We start from the raw sequence: 15,536 nt of genomic DNA on the forward strand, positions 1-15,536 counted from the left end.
TGAGAGTTTTGGAAAGAAAATTTCCATGTTGTCAACTACCTCCCAATGATTGACAAAGTCTGGGAAGGGGTTATCAATTGAAACCTCAATTGTGCTTGGAGGAAACTGTGGTCTAAATACATTCCTGAATGGGATTATGTGTGATTCAAACCCATCCAAGGAGGCAGTTGACAAAGAACTTGTGTCCTTTGGGAAAGATAATGGGATCAGAGGTGGACAGGATGACATCAACCATCTTCTTAGAAGAATATAACAAGCAGCTGATGACCAAGGAGCTGGTGGAGTTCCATAAGGAGCAGCAACAAGAGGTTGCGGAGGAGATTTCATCTGAGGAGGAAGAGGAGGAGGGACTGAGTGACAAACCTTTTGCTTCAGGCCAAATTACGATGATGAAAATGTGAGAAACCTGGTAATATAATATAGAAACATATCACTTAGATAAGGCTTTGGCAGGCCGAGCAGCGAATCTATTCATCAACAATATGTCGCATTTTTCGATCCACTTTAAAGGGAAGGCAAAAGAAGTCGTCTCTAGATATGTTTCCTATGAAAACTGAACATACTTTATGTGCATAATAGACGACAACCAAGTTTCCAGAAAGTATTTCCAGAAAGTATATATTAAGTGATTCATTTTGTTAAATGAGAATATCATTCAAAAGACAGAAGTCTTTATATTACACCTGTACAGTAGTTCTCCTTCCAAGCAGTAACCCATTCCTCCCGTTCCTCTCACCTCCCTCACAACATCGACAACCCACGACTCTCAAAGATAAGAGTCAATATTTCTATGTTTTATGTGAATTATCATTAATTATTCATGTCTGATTTTACGGGTTGAGGAAACATCATCTTCATCGAATAGTTGAATCAGAACAACTTCAGAATTTTAAACTTGGTGTGATTAAGTCTAATTCAGTTTACATTTTACTTATCTTTAACAACAATGTTATTCATCTTCATTTCTCTTTAATAGACTTCTTTACTTAATTTATTTTACACATTGAGCTACTTTTCCACTTGGGATCATAAGGCTTGTAGCATTTTGCTTTAACAACAGAGGTTTCCAAATTGGTTAATAGTAATAACAAAAATAATGATGAACTTTATTGTAACAACTGTTTCTTGAAAATTCCTTATAAGAAGCAAAAAGCAAAAACAAAATTGTGAAATATCAATTTCTATATTGTTGATATACCATACAGAATATCATTAATATATAAAGCTGTCACCAATCTTCATCTTACTGTAATACGAGAGAAAAATGTTTCTCTCAAAGAGATTACAAGAGATGTCAATTAGTGTTCATGTTTACTTTTGACATACAGCAACAAGGAATATGCTGTTCAAACATATACTTTCAAGGAGAATTAATCAACAAAAGAATGTCTATTTCCCAAATTTATTTTTCTGTTACATAGAAAACCCACAAAGTTATGGATCCAAAATTACTTTGGCCTCTAAAGGGATTTTGACGAAGGAAAAATCTATTTCTGGGGAGAGACCTGTGACGCCCGGTGAAAAGAGTCCTTCTTTACACTTTTCTGATATAAATCTTCTAAATATACCAGAGAAAGATAAAAGCATGGAATGCAGAGGTTACTACCCTCGCGCGAGCACCTCGTGGGTGTCGTGTATACATCAGGGGCGTGTGAAAACCACTATTCACAGGCTGTCTTCCATTTAGATAATTCCTTCATCAAAGGGAAGGGCCAGAAATACATATATTACAGATGCCCCAGGAGATTGATGTGCTTGTGTTCCCAAATCTAAAATTATTTGGAGTAAATGAAATGAACATTACACTGTTTAAAATAACAGATTATATTATCTTCATAACAGAGACCACCAACAATGAAACGTGAGTTTATAACAGTCGTATAAAGCTTTAGATTATCATCTGTACATATGTTTGCTGAGAACATCAGCCAATTAAGAATTACTATGGCTGTCCCTTTCATCCAAGATTCTCTCTCAAAATCAAAGTTTCTCTTCATGTTTCATTAAACAGAATAAAAACTTTACAACGTTAAAAAAAGGAGCTTTCAAAGCTTAGTCGTTCATGCAACATTACTGTGAAAACTGAAAAATTAATTTACAATAAAGTTAAAGGCATAAAAAATTTTATGCTCATTTATTTAAAGACATTTTTTTTAATGATTATGTATTCTTTCAAAATGCTTTTTACTTACACAGCTCTTTAAAATGCATCTAGCATTTCAACAATCTAGAACCTTATCCAAATACTTCATATTCGGGAAACTGTAATACTGTACACAAAATACTGTACAGTGTTTTAAATCTATATTGGAAGTTAACTAAAACCAAAATTAGCTTTGCTATACCTATGTTTGAGATGAAGTGTCTAAGGAGTATGGCTGGTGTATCTCGAGTAGATAGGGTTAGGAACGAAGTGGTGAGGGAGAGAACGGGTGTAAGAAATGAGTTAGCGGCTAGAGTGGATACGAATGTGTTGAGGTGGTTTGGCCATGTTGAGAGAATGGAAAATGGTTGTCTGCTAAAGAAGGTGATGAATGCAAGAGTTGATGGGAGAAGTACAAGAGGAAGGCCAAGGTTTGGGTGGATGGATGGTGTGAAGAAAGCTCTGGGTGATAGGAGGATAGATGTGAGAGAGGCAAGAGAGCGTGCTAGAAATAGGAATGAATGGCGAGCGATTGTGACGCAGTTCCAGTAGGCCCTGCTGCTTCCTCCGGTGCCTTAGATGACCGCGGAGGTAGCAGCAGTAGGGGAGTCAGCATTATGAAGCTTCATCTGTGGTGGAAATGTGGGAGGTTGGGCTGTGGCACCCTAGCAGTACCAGCTGAACTCGGTTGAGTCCCTGATTAGGCTGAAGGAACATAGAGAGTAGAGGTCCCCTTTTTGTTTTGTTTCTTTGTTGGTGTCGGCTACCCCCCAAAATTGGGGGAAATGCCTTGGTATATGTATGTATGTATGTATACCTATTAAAAAATAATCTATATTTTTTTTTGAAAAATGATAAAAGAAAAAGGAAACCTATTCACTACTTTCCAAACAATCCTTGTAAATTATATGTGATTAAATATATTTCTTTCAGATAATGAAAATGAAAATAACAATAACAAAAGAATACAAAATTATTTTTACACAGGAATATTAAGATTAATTGGCAATATATAAAAATTCATTTTAGTAGGGTGTTTTTACAGCTAAAAATTACTAAACTTTTCAGTTTATTTAATTTGACTCTCTAAACTGCTTCAAAACTCAAAAGTAAGAAATGAAGTGATGATGAATAATGAAATTAATATCTTTTATACCATTATAATAGACTCAATAGCAACATTAAACTCCATCAAAATCCATATAACCCCAAATTCTTAGGCTGCCTGTTGATGCTAATATATTACTAGACAATTTATACAAATATCACAAAAAATACTACAGTCCTATGATGTTTATCATTATATCACAACAAGAATAAATAAACCTAAGATACTATCTACTGATTGTAATGTCACATGTGCTTAACCTATTAACCTTCCATAATATAAGTAGTTATAATGTACAGTACTGGGCATTAATAAAAATAATATATTAATATTATCAACATACTGTATTCTAAGAAGCAAGACTTTTACTGTTTTTCTCTGAGATGCTTTTGCATATGAAGATCAACATGGTCTTTCCTGATAAATCCTTTGAAGCAAATTGGACAAGAGTAAGGCTTCTCTCCAGTGTGAGTGCGGATGTGTCTTTGCAGGTTGCTTCTTTGACCAAATTTGGCAGAGCAAAACGGGCAGATAAACTGCCTTATTTGATCATGTTTTTGCATATGCCTCACAATGTTTCCCTTTATAAGAGTACTGTAAGAACAAAAAGTACAAACGTGCTTCCTTGTGTGGGGGTCAGTGTGAAAGCCGCAATCTTCTCTCCACCGTAAATTCCCACAGGCAACGCTAACTCCTTCCCCCTGTCAAAAGTGACCTTCATTTTAGTTATGTCATACATTACTGTCTTTGCTTAAATGTACAAACTGAACAGTACTTGTGGCAGAAGGTCATAAGACAAAAATATGGGATAATCAGAACCAAGCTTCATCTGTGTCACCGATGTTTTTTATTCACCTAACATTTAGGAATGGTCAGTCTGACATTAAGTTCTAAAATAGTGTACAGGGGAATATTTTCCCTTGACTAAAAAAATCAATTTTTAGCCCTTTAATCTACAAAATGTTCCAGAGGCCTAACCACTGTTTAAGAAAGACTCTCGAGTATAGCCTACAACCTAGCATTCCCTGCCTCCGGCAACTAAAAGTAATTCCCCATGATTTTAGCACGATGCAATAACTTAACAGTTTCATGTGTCTAAAAGAAACGTTTGTAATTCTTGCTATTAACCCTTTTACCCCCAGGCTATTTGGAAATTTCCAACCCTTAACCCCCAGGGATTATTTTTTTTCAAGCACATTTTGCAGTGTATTTTTTTTCAAATAGCTCTAACAGCCTTAATTTTTGTCATAGAGAGGTCAGGTAGGTCTCATTCTCTTGGTAAATGCCTGAAGTTTCTCAAAAAAATTATAAAAAATGTGCAAAAAAATTTAAATAGCAGTTTTTTGCAAGGACATACCGGTACGTCCATGGGGGTAAAGGGATGAGTTTTGTGAAACGTACCAGTACGTCCTTTGGGGGTAAAAGGGTTAACTGATATATAATAAAAACCGAGTTCGGAGAATCTTCATTTAAACGTTTGTGCAGTACTTATACATATCACAGCGCAAACTACATCATAATCCCCCATCAGGGCCTATTAACTTCCCTTCCCCAGCCCTTTCTATGTCTTTCTATTACCCGGAGAGAAGTTTAAGAAATAGAAGACTTGGGTCTCTCACTATTATCATTCATTTATGTTCCTTTCTCACATTCTCTTCTTTTCCCCTACTAGATAGTAGAAGTAGCCCTCAAACTAGGCAGCCCATCTGGAAAAGTCCACAATTTCCAGAAGGGTCTACCCCTGAGTGTAACCTAAATATAAATGAAGCAAAATACTTGATATAACACCTACACTAAAGCATGATTATTAAAACAACTAAAAATAAACAAATCTTTCTCTCATTTCCCAACATTTGAAATTCTGTAAAAGACTCTTTTTTTATTGCTTTTTAGTAGGGGTAATGTAAGGAAAAGCCTATCATTATTAGTTTAAATAGCTGGAAACAACTATGGAGGCTAAAATTATGTAAGACAATGTGAACAAAACAAATAGTGTTCTACATTTAATTTTAAAAGTACAGTTTATAACTTATTGAATAATCAAAACTTCTCACCATGAGTACAAATATGTTTCTCTCTCTCTGTATGACTGGGGAAGTTACGGAAACAAATAAGACATATCTGCATCTGGTGAACTACCTTAACATGCCTAACCAAGTATCTTTTACTTTTTGCAGTGAAGGAGCAAGTGGAACAGCCAAAGGGTTTTTCCCAGGAATGAATGGGAAGGTGCCGTTTCAAGCTACAAGCATCGACAAATCTGATGGTACAAAAAGGACAGGCATAAGGCCTTTCACCAGTATGCCGGCGAATGTGTCTGGTTATGTCCTGTTTCCTGGAAGTCGAGTAGCGGCACATGACACAAGTGTGTTTTCTTGTAGATGCATCAGTATAATAGCCCCCGGAGTCCATCATTCTTAAGTCTTCCCTCAAACTCATGGTTTCCTCCTGTCAAAGGTTGTGTGCTTTTAGTACGTTAGAAAACTTGCATTGGATTTACTAACATATTAGAAACCTCATTCCAAGAATATCTACCGATATTATAATTACCTAGATACTAAATCTCACCATGTGAACTGCTAATTTTATAATAGAATTCATGCACTTCAATTAATAAGACTTAGTTAAGTATTACACTAACAAGCTCAATAGAGCTGGTAATATAAAATATCAATACATCAAACAGGAGTACTTGCAGTTAACTCTTATGTATGGATAGGTCTTGAAAGTCTAGATGAATGAAAGTGTTGTTACTTAGGCAGGGTACTATTCATCCTGTTAACTAATGAGGAGTAAAGAATTCAACCCCACCTCGTAGCAGTCTAAATGCATGTTAACCCCAATAGAACTGTTTTAACCCTTTTACCCCCAGGCTATTTGGAAATTTCCAACCCTTAACCCCCAGGGAGTTATTTTTTTCCCAGCACATTTTGCAGTATATTTTTTTTTAAATTGCTCTAACAGCCTTAATATTTGTCATAGAGAGGTCAGGTTGGTCTCATTCTCTTGGAAAATGCCTGAATTTTCTCAAAAAATTATCAAAAATATGAAAAAAAAAAATTTTATACCTTTTTTTTGCAAGGACGTACCGGTACGTCCATGGGGGTAAAGAGATGGATTTTGTGAAACGTACCAGTACGTCCTTTGGGGGTAAAAGGGTTAACAAGTAAGAACCAATATAGAAAAACTCAGCCTAAGTTAAACACACTATGAGATGAAATATTCTAGCAGATATTAATGGATCCCCTTAGATAACACCTAATGAAAACACTGGTTTACATTTTACATTAACAAGAATAATGAAAACTACAGTAATATTGTTAAAAATTCACAATTTAACTATGCATTTAAATTTTTATTTTTTTATTTAAGATGTTAAAAAACCTAATAAATAAGTATTCAATATTATTTTCAAGACTACAGCTCAGTCAAAAAAATCCTTGTATATTTATGAAATTTTTTATTTAATATTGAAATAAGAAACGAGGTGAACTTACTCGCAAAATCTTATCCAAGGCAGTAAAGAAGTAAAGATAGGACTGAAATAAGTTCTGCTATAAGTAAAAAATTTGTATTTATTGCACTTTGTCACAGAAAAAATTTACCCAAGGGATAAAATATAACATCAAAAATACAAATACAGTACTATTTGGTGAGAACTAATCATAAAGACTCCTACAATATCTTTGGCAAGACTTCAGCCCCCTTCAAATTCCAAATCCCATTTTGTTTGTCTCAACCATATTTCCTTAAGAGACCTGAACCTGTGTTCCTACTACAGTATTCCATTAATTAAATGGAGTGCTTTACAATTTCATAAATCCTTTGTTATTAAAACAAGTATTAAAATAACTCGCAATTCGATCTGTTACAATAAACAAGGGATATCCTTAACAGAAAGAGCTTGGCCTCCAGGTTCAGTAATGGGGGGGGGGGGGGGGTTTCCACAGACTAAAAGCAAAGCCATGTGTAGTTAAGACCTCGGGCTGAATGGTTATAGCCGAGATATTGGTTACATGGTTGCCATGAAGAAAGCTTATCAAGCTGGCTCATAAAGTGGTCTAGTGGATCTTATTATGAGGCCATCTAGGTTTTTATTCTGCCCTGGTGAGGATGGCCCATCAAAAGTACCTGATCCATATTAACCAGAGCCATTATGTACCCTCTTTCTACACCCCATCACTATTCCTGCTGCAATCAACACCTGTATTACCATCCTCATAATGATAAGCCAGGGAGAACACCTCGCCAAAAAAAAAAAAAAAAACTTAGAACCATGAGAGAAAAGTACAATTCATGAGAATGAACTTAGTTGGTCTTAACACATCTACCAACCAGAAAAGAATAACTTATTAGAGCATGTGGAACTCTATATTTACCCATTTCACTACTACCCACATGCAATAGCCTTTCACAACAGGTAGTCAAATCTCTTCCTTCCAAAAGACTGATTGAAATAAAATCAATCAAAATAACAAAATCTCTTCCTTCCAAAAGACTCATTGAAATAAACTCAATCAGAATAATAAAATCTCTTCCTTCCAAAAGACTGATTGAAATAAACTCAATCAGAATAATAAAATCTCTTCCTTCCAAAAGACTGATTGAAATAAACTCAATCAAAATAATAAGATCTCTTCCTTCCAAAAGACTGATTGAAATAAACTCAATCAAAATAATAAGATCTCTTCCTTCCAAAAGACTGATTGAAATAAACTCAATCAAAATAATAAAATCTCTTCCTTCCAAAAGAATTATTGAAATAAACTCAATCAGAATAATAAAATCTCTTCCTTCCAAAAGACTCATTGAAATAAACTCAATCAGAATAATAAAATCTCTTCCTTCCAAAAGACTGATTGAAATAAACTCAATCAAAATAATAAAATCTCTTCTTTCCAAAAGACTGATTGAAATAAACTCAATCAAATAATAAAATCTCTTCCTTCCAAAAGACAGATTGAAATAAACTCAATCAGAATAATAAAATCTCTTCCTTCCAAAAGACTGATTGAAATAAACTCAATCAAAATAATAAAATCTATTATAGTTCTCATGTCACGCAGATGGTTAAGTGCCGACGTCAACACCAAAACTAGAATATTTGCCATTTTCTTTCCTACTCCTTTAGTGAAGTACTGAGTCAATCTGGTGGTTAGTGACAATAGTCAATTGCAATTCGTATACAGTAGGTGTGAGCCCTCACTACATATAGAATACGGTAGTTCCTTTTAACACCAAGACAAAAATTGCTCATACAATAAGATTTTATTTCACTAAAGCATTTTACTCCAAATTAACAAACTAGTAATGAGTTTTATAGGATATATCTGCTGGTTTTATAGAGTATTGTAGTCTATTAAAATAAGAGTAAATACAGTATGCTGTTGCATTTGTCTACTTGAAATAGAGATTACTAAGTTATTTTTGTACCATGATACAATTTGCATGTAAATTTAGGTGTGTTTTTCCAGCTTGAGATTACAATATTGTACTGTACAGTATATGACATTCCCATTAACTGTGGATTTTTTTGTGGACTTCCGAATATATATTTTGTTACTTTCAAATTTTTTTAAATATTCATAGCCCAAAAGAATCTGGCAGAGAGAAAAGCCTGCACAATAAACTAATAATGATCACTTTTATTAGTTTAAAGTTTCTCATGAATGGCAGATGCAATGGATAGGACAATGCCATAGAGACTGACCACATATACATATGATCAGTGCCTAAACCCCTCTCCATTGACCGAGGACCAGGGAGGGGCAGGCAATAGCTGCTGATGACTCAGGAGGTAGAACTATAGACTCTCCCCAAACCCTCCATCCTTAGCTCACAAGGATGGCGAGATTGCAATACTACTAGAAACTATCAAGCCGGAGCATGTCTCGAACTCCTGTCCTGCAGAATGCAAGGCAGGGATGTCTCCAATAAGATACCACAACTTTACCTTGAAGCTGGCATTTCTTCTTCTCACTGAATGTGAAAGAAGGTAGAGTTGCAAGTGAGGAATTAGTTGTTGAAGGAGGAGGATGACATGGTTGTTGGTGAAAATGAAAGTGTAGTTGTAATAGTTGCTACATGAGGTTTTTTGTTGTGTACTTAACTTAGATGTAGTGACAGTGGAGTCGGACATCTTGAGGTAAATCCAGAGAAAAACAGCGAAATGTACACACAACACAAAGTATTGTTATCACACTGCGTGCTATATAAGGAGAGACGTCGCTGGCGTGGGATTATTGGTACTGTAGTAGTGGGAGGTGGAACGGCACCTCGCTCTTCGAGGATTTTGACAGGAGATATCTGAATGGTGCGAGGCCTCTGGTTGTGATTTATCACGCCCCAGTATTACATATCGACACCTTTTATAGGTGAGCGAGCTGGGTTCAACCTGGCATCCCTATGCAATTTTTTCTCTGGTAATATATAGCAGTTATATACCTTAGAAATGGTGTGCTAAAGGAGCATTTCACTGGGCGACACGGGTCTCTCGCTCAGAAATAGATTTTTCCTTCGTCAAAATCCCTTTTTTTTTGTAAAATCTGACGTTGATGGTAGTGTTTCTTTTAAATCCAGATTAGGTGATGAATCTGTGGCCTTGTTTTTCTTCTTTCATTAGGACTTATCTAACGTTTGCTGGATAGTGTTCCTTCTCTTTTCATCGATAGTTGTCATATAAGGCAGGAACAAATCTTCAATACCAATACTTATTTTAGCAATATGTTAGGCCGAAGGATCCTGCGACTCAAAGATTGACAAACACTTAAATAAATTCTTCATTTATCAGTGGTAGTTTGTGAGTCTTGATCAACTTTTCAAAATATTCCAACTCCATCAACAGTTCTTCACTTAGGGATACCAAAGTCCTTGATTATCTATTACTGGTTCATCAACAACTATAAAATCAAGTACAAAGCCAGACTGTATGTATAATTGAATAAGGTGAATAAGAAAATATTTCAACATTTTATCACCAAGATAAAGGAAAAGCTACGGAATTTAATTGCTCTTATTTTGTCGTGAGTGAGCAGTTTCCTTTCCTTTAAAATATGTGAGTTTAGATGAAAAAAATTTTTAAAGTTAGAATTTATATAAAATATCAGATAACCCTTATATTCCATAGCGTAAAATTCTTTCCCTTTTTAAAGAGCTCCTCAAAGGATAACCTTAGATATGTCAAACTCTTACCATTTTTCCATTACATGAGAATTTCAGCGTATCATTTTTCAAACTGATATCAACTATAGTCAATTCTTTTTAGTGAGGCAAATTTGCACCGACTCGCAGGGGTGCCCTTTTAGCTCGGAAAAGTTTCCTAACAGCTGATTGGTCGGAAGTATTTTTGTCCAATCAATCAGCAATTAGGAAACTTTTCCAAGCTAAAGGAGCACTCCTATGAGTTGGTGCAATTCTGCCTCACTAAAAAGAATTGACTATAGTCAACCATCGATAGATGAATCTGAAGTTAAGGAGGGCAGACCATACGAAAGCAATGTGCTGCGAACATTACCGAATACAAGAAATTACATTCCAATATTCACTGTAGTGCCCACCGACAATTAGCATTTGCAGGGTACTGGTTAAAAACTTTATAAATTCTCCAGTTCCAAAAATTTGCATACACTACTCACATCCATTTAAGACCTAACGAAAGGTCGTATGAAAGCTTCTCTTCCAAAGTACAAAACACTAAAACTCTCTACTAGGAGGTTACTTTAAGACAGACTGCATCTTTCATTAGCAATATTTTAAAAAATTACACATGAATGACCAGTAGCATGAGATATTTCATAGAGGCCTCACTGATATTTGAAATGATTTCGCAGCAAAAATCCCTTGTAATCTACTTTCCATTAACTTCAGCATAAGTAACATACCTTTACTGCATATACCATGAAATAACCATTTCAAATAAAGTTGTTTATCGACATCAAAATGCAATAGAACCCAGCAATACAAAATTGGAGTACCCTATTTCACCATTTGATTTTGGTGGCCCCTCTACTAAATGTAATTTGGTCTATAAGAAAAGAAGTACTGCACTGTACTTTAAGATCCTGGATTACACTAGGTAAATTGCAGTTACCTACAGAAAAGGGAAAGCCTTCACCCTGTCAGAAAGAATTCGCAAAGCTTACAACAATAAATGTCATCATCCTTAGTATACTATTATGTATTAGGTAGTTTAACTACACTACGTCAAAGTATTTCATACGACTAGCCTTAAGAGCTGTAATTTAAAAGCGAAATTTGTGTACTTGAAAAAAGTTGATATTCGGTTGAATAAAATATGAACTAATAGCTTCTTACTGCATTCTATGAATGCAAGAATTTCATCAAGTGTGTTATTCATCAATTACCCACGAGTCAAATGATTGTGACCAATTTGAAAATGGAATCAAACAACTGCATAGCATCTTACACCAAATTACTGTACGGTGCAATCAATAAATCTTAAGATAAACATAATGCAGCTTCCATATATAGTGATAATAATCTTCCTCTTAAATTCGAATAAAGGACATCAACTTCCTCTCAAATTGGAATACAAAACCTCATAATCTTTCTCAAATTGGAATACAGAACCTACTACATCAAAACCTAAAGCAGAAATTCAACCCTATCATACCACTCCAACCCACTTGAAGAGGGTAATATCATACATTGGTACAGTACACCCAGCAATAAGTCAAGGCACTAATCCTTAACACTCGATATCAATCACAGCTCAGAGAAAAGCAGCAATAATTTGTCTACTGGATATACAATTGGTTTGTTCTTCTGAAAATTTACAACATTTTTGCCTAACATGTCACTTACATTCCAAAGAATGATGATCTTTAATAATTCATAAATATGATGTAACATTCACATCTGGTAATTTGCATCTCACAAAACTTTAATATGAATCTATATCCTGAATAGGATGTCACTCATGGAAAAGGACTTGCTTATGGATTGCTACCAAATGCTGTTTCATGTGACTCTTTCTGGCAAAGGCTTGGTCACAAAAATCACACGAAAAGGGCTTCTCTCCAGTGTGAGTACGTATGTGGCTGTTCAGAGATCCCTTCTGTGAGAAACACATATGGCAGTAAGAACAAACAAAAGGTTTCTCTCCAGTATGGATACGAATATGATCCATTATGTGGGACTTCCTGGTAGTTGCATAGGAGCAGAACTCGCAACGAAAGTTCCTACAACCCGTACTTGTGTCAACAAATACATGGTGCATCTTCACATTCTTTCTCGATCCAACCTCGCTGCTGACAGCAGACATTCCATAGACCTGCCAAAAAAGAACTCCCTTATATTCAGAGAATATAAAATACCTTGCACTCCATGTATTAAATAGCTCTCATTCACTCCAAATTGAATTTCAATGATAAAATTTGTTACTTCTATACTCGCCTGACATTCATATTGCTCAAACCTGGTGGTTAAAGTCAACCTAATTCAGTCGTGACGTGAAACTAATATCCTATCCCCATGACCCCATTCGTCAGTGGAGAAGAGGGTGGGTATTTATATCAACTTAGGTTGAGTCAAGAAATAACAAATTTTATCATTAAAATTCAATTTATTTCTATGCAACCCTGATGGACATATACGGTAGCTGACTTAGATGCTCTGATGGAGGTGGGCTATGAAGGAAAGAGAGAGAAAACCTGAAGTCTTAAACAAAACCCCATCAACTTGATAAGCTTCCCATCAACTTGATAAGCTTATAAGTGGAGTATCTTTGAAAACTTAAAAAGAGACAAACTCCTGAGTCTGGAAAAGAACCCCTCACCTTGAAGGATATTGTGGACAGTCTCCATGCACTCTGATGTTGTAAGCAAGGATTTGAAATGCACTGCCTTTAAAAAGAGTTTACTTGAGGAGTTTGCTTGAAAAGTACAGCTTCACAGTAACCTCTTCGGTCACTCCAACTAAAGAGGCAATAGACCTGTAAACCCCTCTCTGAGGCTGATAAGTGGACACCAACATCATAATTTTGTTCATTAATCCCATTTATAATCCAAAGTTGTCTTGTCTTATACAAATTTCTCACCTGTGGAATCATGGGGAACAGGAAAATGTACCAATCTGGTATCAACCAGTCTTGTAACATGTTGCACATTTAAATTCTCTTTGAAGTTTAATAATACTAATCTATTTGATGAATTAGGCCTAGATTTAATTATTAATTTATTTACTCATTTTATACAGCCTATTGATTTACTGTATTTGTTAATATTTCTTTAATGCCCACTTCATAATGCAAATTTACATATATATATATATATATATATATATATATATATATATATATATATATATATATATATATATATATATATATATATATATATATATATATATATATATATATATATATAGGCTTTGTCTATTTGAATTATTTTATTTACACTCAATAGCCTATTTCATAAAATTATGCTATTTCATGCATGTTTATTTTATCATTATTAGGCTATATGTAATTTTTGCATTTTTGTTAGTACGTTTTCAGTTAAAACTGTCTACATTAATGTTATCATATCAAATTCATGATTACCAAGCTTTTGTATCAGGTATTACCTTGTCTGCTTATGATGTTTAATAATAAACCTCTAATGTACCAAGAAGATGCATTTATAAAATTGGCCTTCTAATGATATTCTAAAACTTAAACATGTAAAAGGAGCCCACTTCCAAGAAAGGCAAGTGATACAAAATCCCTGTTCTATCACCATCGATACTAGGCTGCCTCCACAAATCGATATTTTATCTTTGTTAACTCATTTCTAATGAGAAATGTGTACTATAGAAAAGCAGGTAAAAATATACATATAAACAAATAGAAAAGTATAATTTTTTTTTTATCTAAAGAAATACAATTTTACAACAAAATCCTGCCACAAAAAGCTTTGAGCATAATTTAGTAATGCAACCAAATAATGACATGAGCATTTACATACTGTAAGAAGTGTTATCATTTAAGAATTTTTTCTTAATTTGGGTATAAAAAAAAGTAGTACTGCGTACTCTTGAAGTATTGTATACAGTATATTGATGACAAGGAAAAAACTTGGTACACACCTTATTGTAATCATACAAGTTGTGAGATCCTACAATTCATCAAATAAAACTAATTCTATCAGACTTTCTAATATTAAATGCATGGTACAGTAGTTGGTTCCGTGTTCTCAAAATACGATAAAAATCTGTTTTATCCAGCTTTTAACCCTTCTACCCCCAAAGGACGTACTGGTACGTTTCACAAAACTCATCCCTTTACCCCCATGGACGTACCGGTACGTCCTTGCAAAAAAATGCTATTTAAAATTTTTTTTTCTATATTTTTGATAATTTTTTGAGAAAATTCAGGCATTTTCCAAGAGAATGAGACCAATCTGACCTCTCTATGACAAAAATTAAGGCTGTTAGAGCAATTTAAAAAAAATATACGGCAAAATGTGCTTGAAAAAAAAACCCTTGGGGGTTAAGGGTTGGAAATTTCCAAATACCCTGGGGGTAAAAGGGTTAAATGCATGGTAGTTGGTTCCGTGTTCTCAAAATAAGATAAAAATCTGTTTTATCCGGCTTTTAAAGATCATAATGGTTTCCGAACTGGATTTCATGTATAGTATAGAATACTTGCAGTGATCATAACTGAACTTCCTCATTAGTCTAACTGCCTACAATTCAACATAGATCACCAAACAAAACATATTTAAAATTCAAAATTAATAATTTGGGAAAAAATAAATCTGAAAAAATTTAATACCAACCAAACTCAATGTGAAGTTGGAAGATTTTTTTTTACCGATTCACTATGCAATCACTCGAGGTTCACTTAAAAATTCACTAATCTAATCTTCCACAGTCAATAGAAAATGTACAATCTGATATAAAAAAGGGATTTTGACGAAGGAAAAATCTATTTCTGGGGAGAGACCTGTGGTGCCCGGTGAAAAGGGGTCCTTCTAATACAATTTTATTATTATACGTTTATAATAAAAATCAAGAGTAGTACAGTATTACTGACCGATGCCACATGCTATATCACTCAAATAATGCACATATGCTCACCATATAAACAAGTGTGCACAATGGTTCATTCTCTCCTTGCTGCACAAGAAAGGAGTCCATGATGCTGTCTTAAAAGATTATAATAGGAAATTTCTGATAATGCCAAAATTTTAAATTCATGTCTTATTAGATTAGTATTGTACTGCCAAACTATTGCATAATAAAACATGCAGGACCATTTGTACCAATCTATATTAAAAAAAAAAA

General features: G+C 34.5%; 1 protein-coding gene across 17 annotated transcripts in view; it reads right to left on the minus strand.

Annotated features, from left to right (window-relative positions):
* Positions 1 to 15,536, minus strand: part of LOC137624564 (zinc finger and BTB domain-containing protein 14-like) — a 184,115-nt gene that overhangs the window by 90,094 nt on the left and 78,485 nt on the right. The window contains exons 6-7 of one of the 17 annotated variants that reach the window (XR_011040747.1): positions 2,961 to 3,952; positions 1,384 to 2,345 (exon numbers count right to left, since the gene is read on the minus strand). The exons of 12 other annotated variants lie outside the window; for them this stretch is intronic. Coding sequence is in view for 3 of the 5 variants with exons in the window: in XM_068355485.1 (XP_068211586.1) it covers positions 3,939 to 3,952; positions 5,306 to 5,699 (408 nt within the window). In the remaining 2 variants the exon portion in view is untranslated. Of the gene's footprint in view, positions 1 to 1,383; positions 2,346 to 2,960; positions 3,953 to 5,241; positions 5,700 to 12,464; positions 12,544 to 15,536 lie in introns of those variants that run through there. 4 more of the 17 variants (XM_068355485.1, XM_068355498.1, XM_068355484.1 and 1 more) reach the window with 4 other exon arrangements.

Source organism: Palaemon carinicauda, chromosome 31 (assembly GCF_036898095.1).
Source record: "Palaemon carinicauda isolate YSFRI2023 chromosome 31, ASM3689809v2, whole genome shotgun sequence".
NCBI lineage: Eukaryota > Metazoa > Arthropoda > Malacostraca > Decapoda > Palaemonidae > Palaemon > Palaemon carinicauda.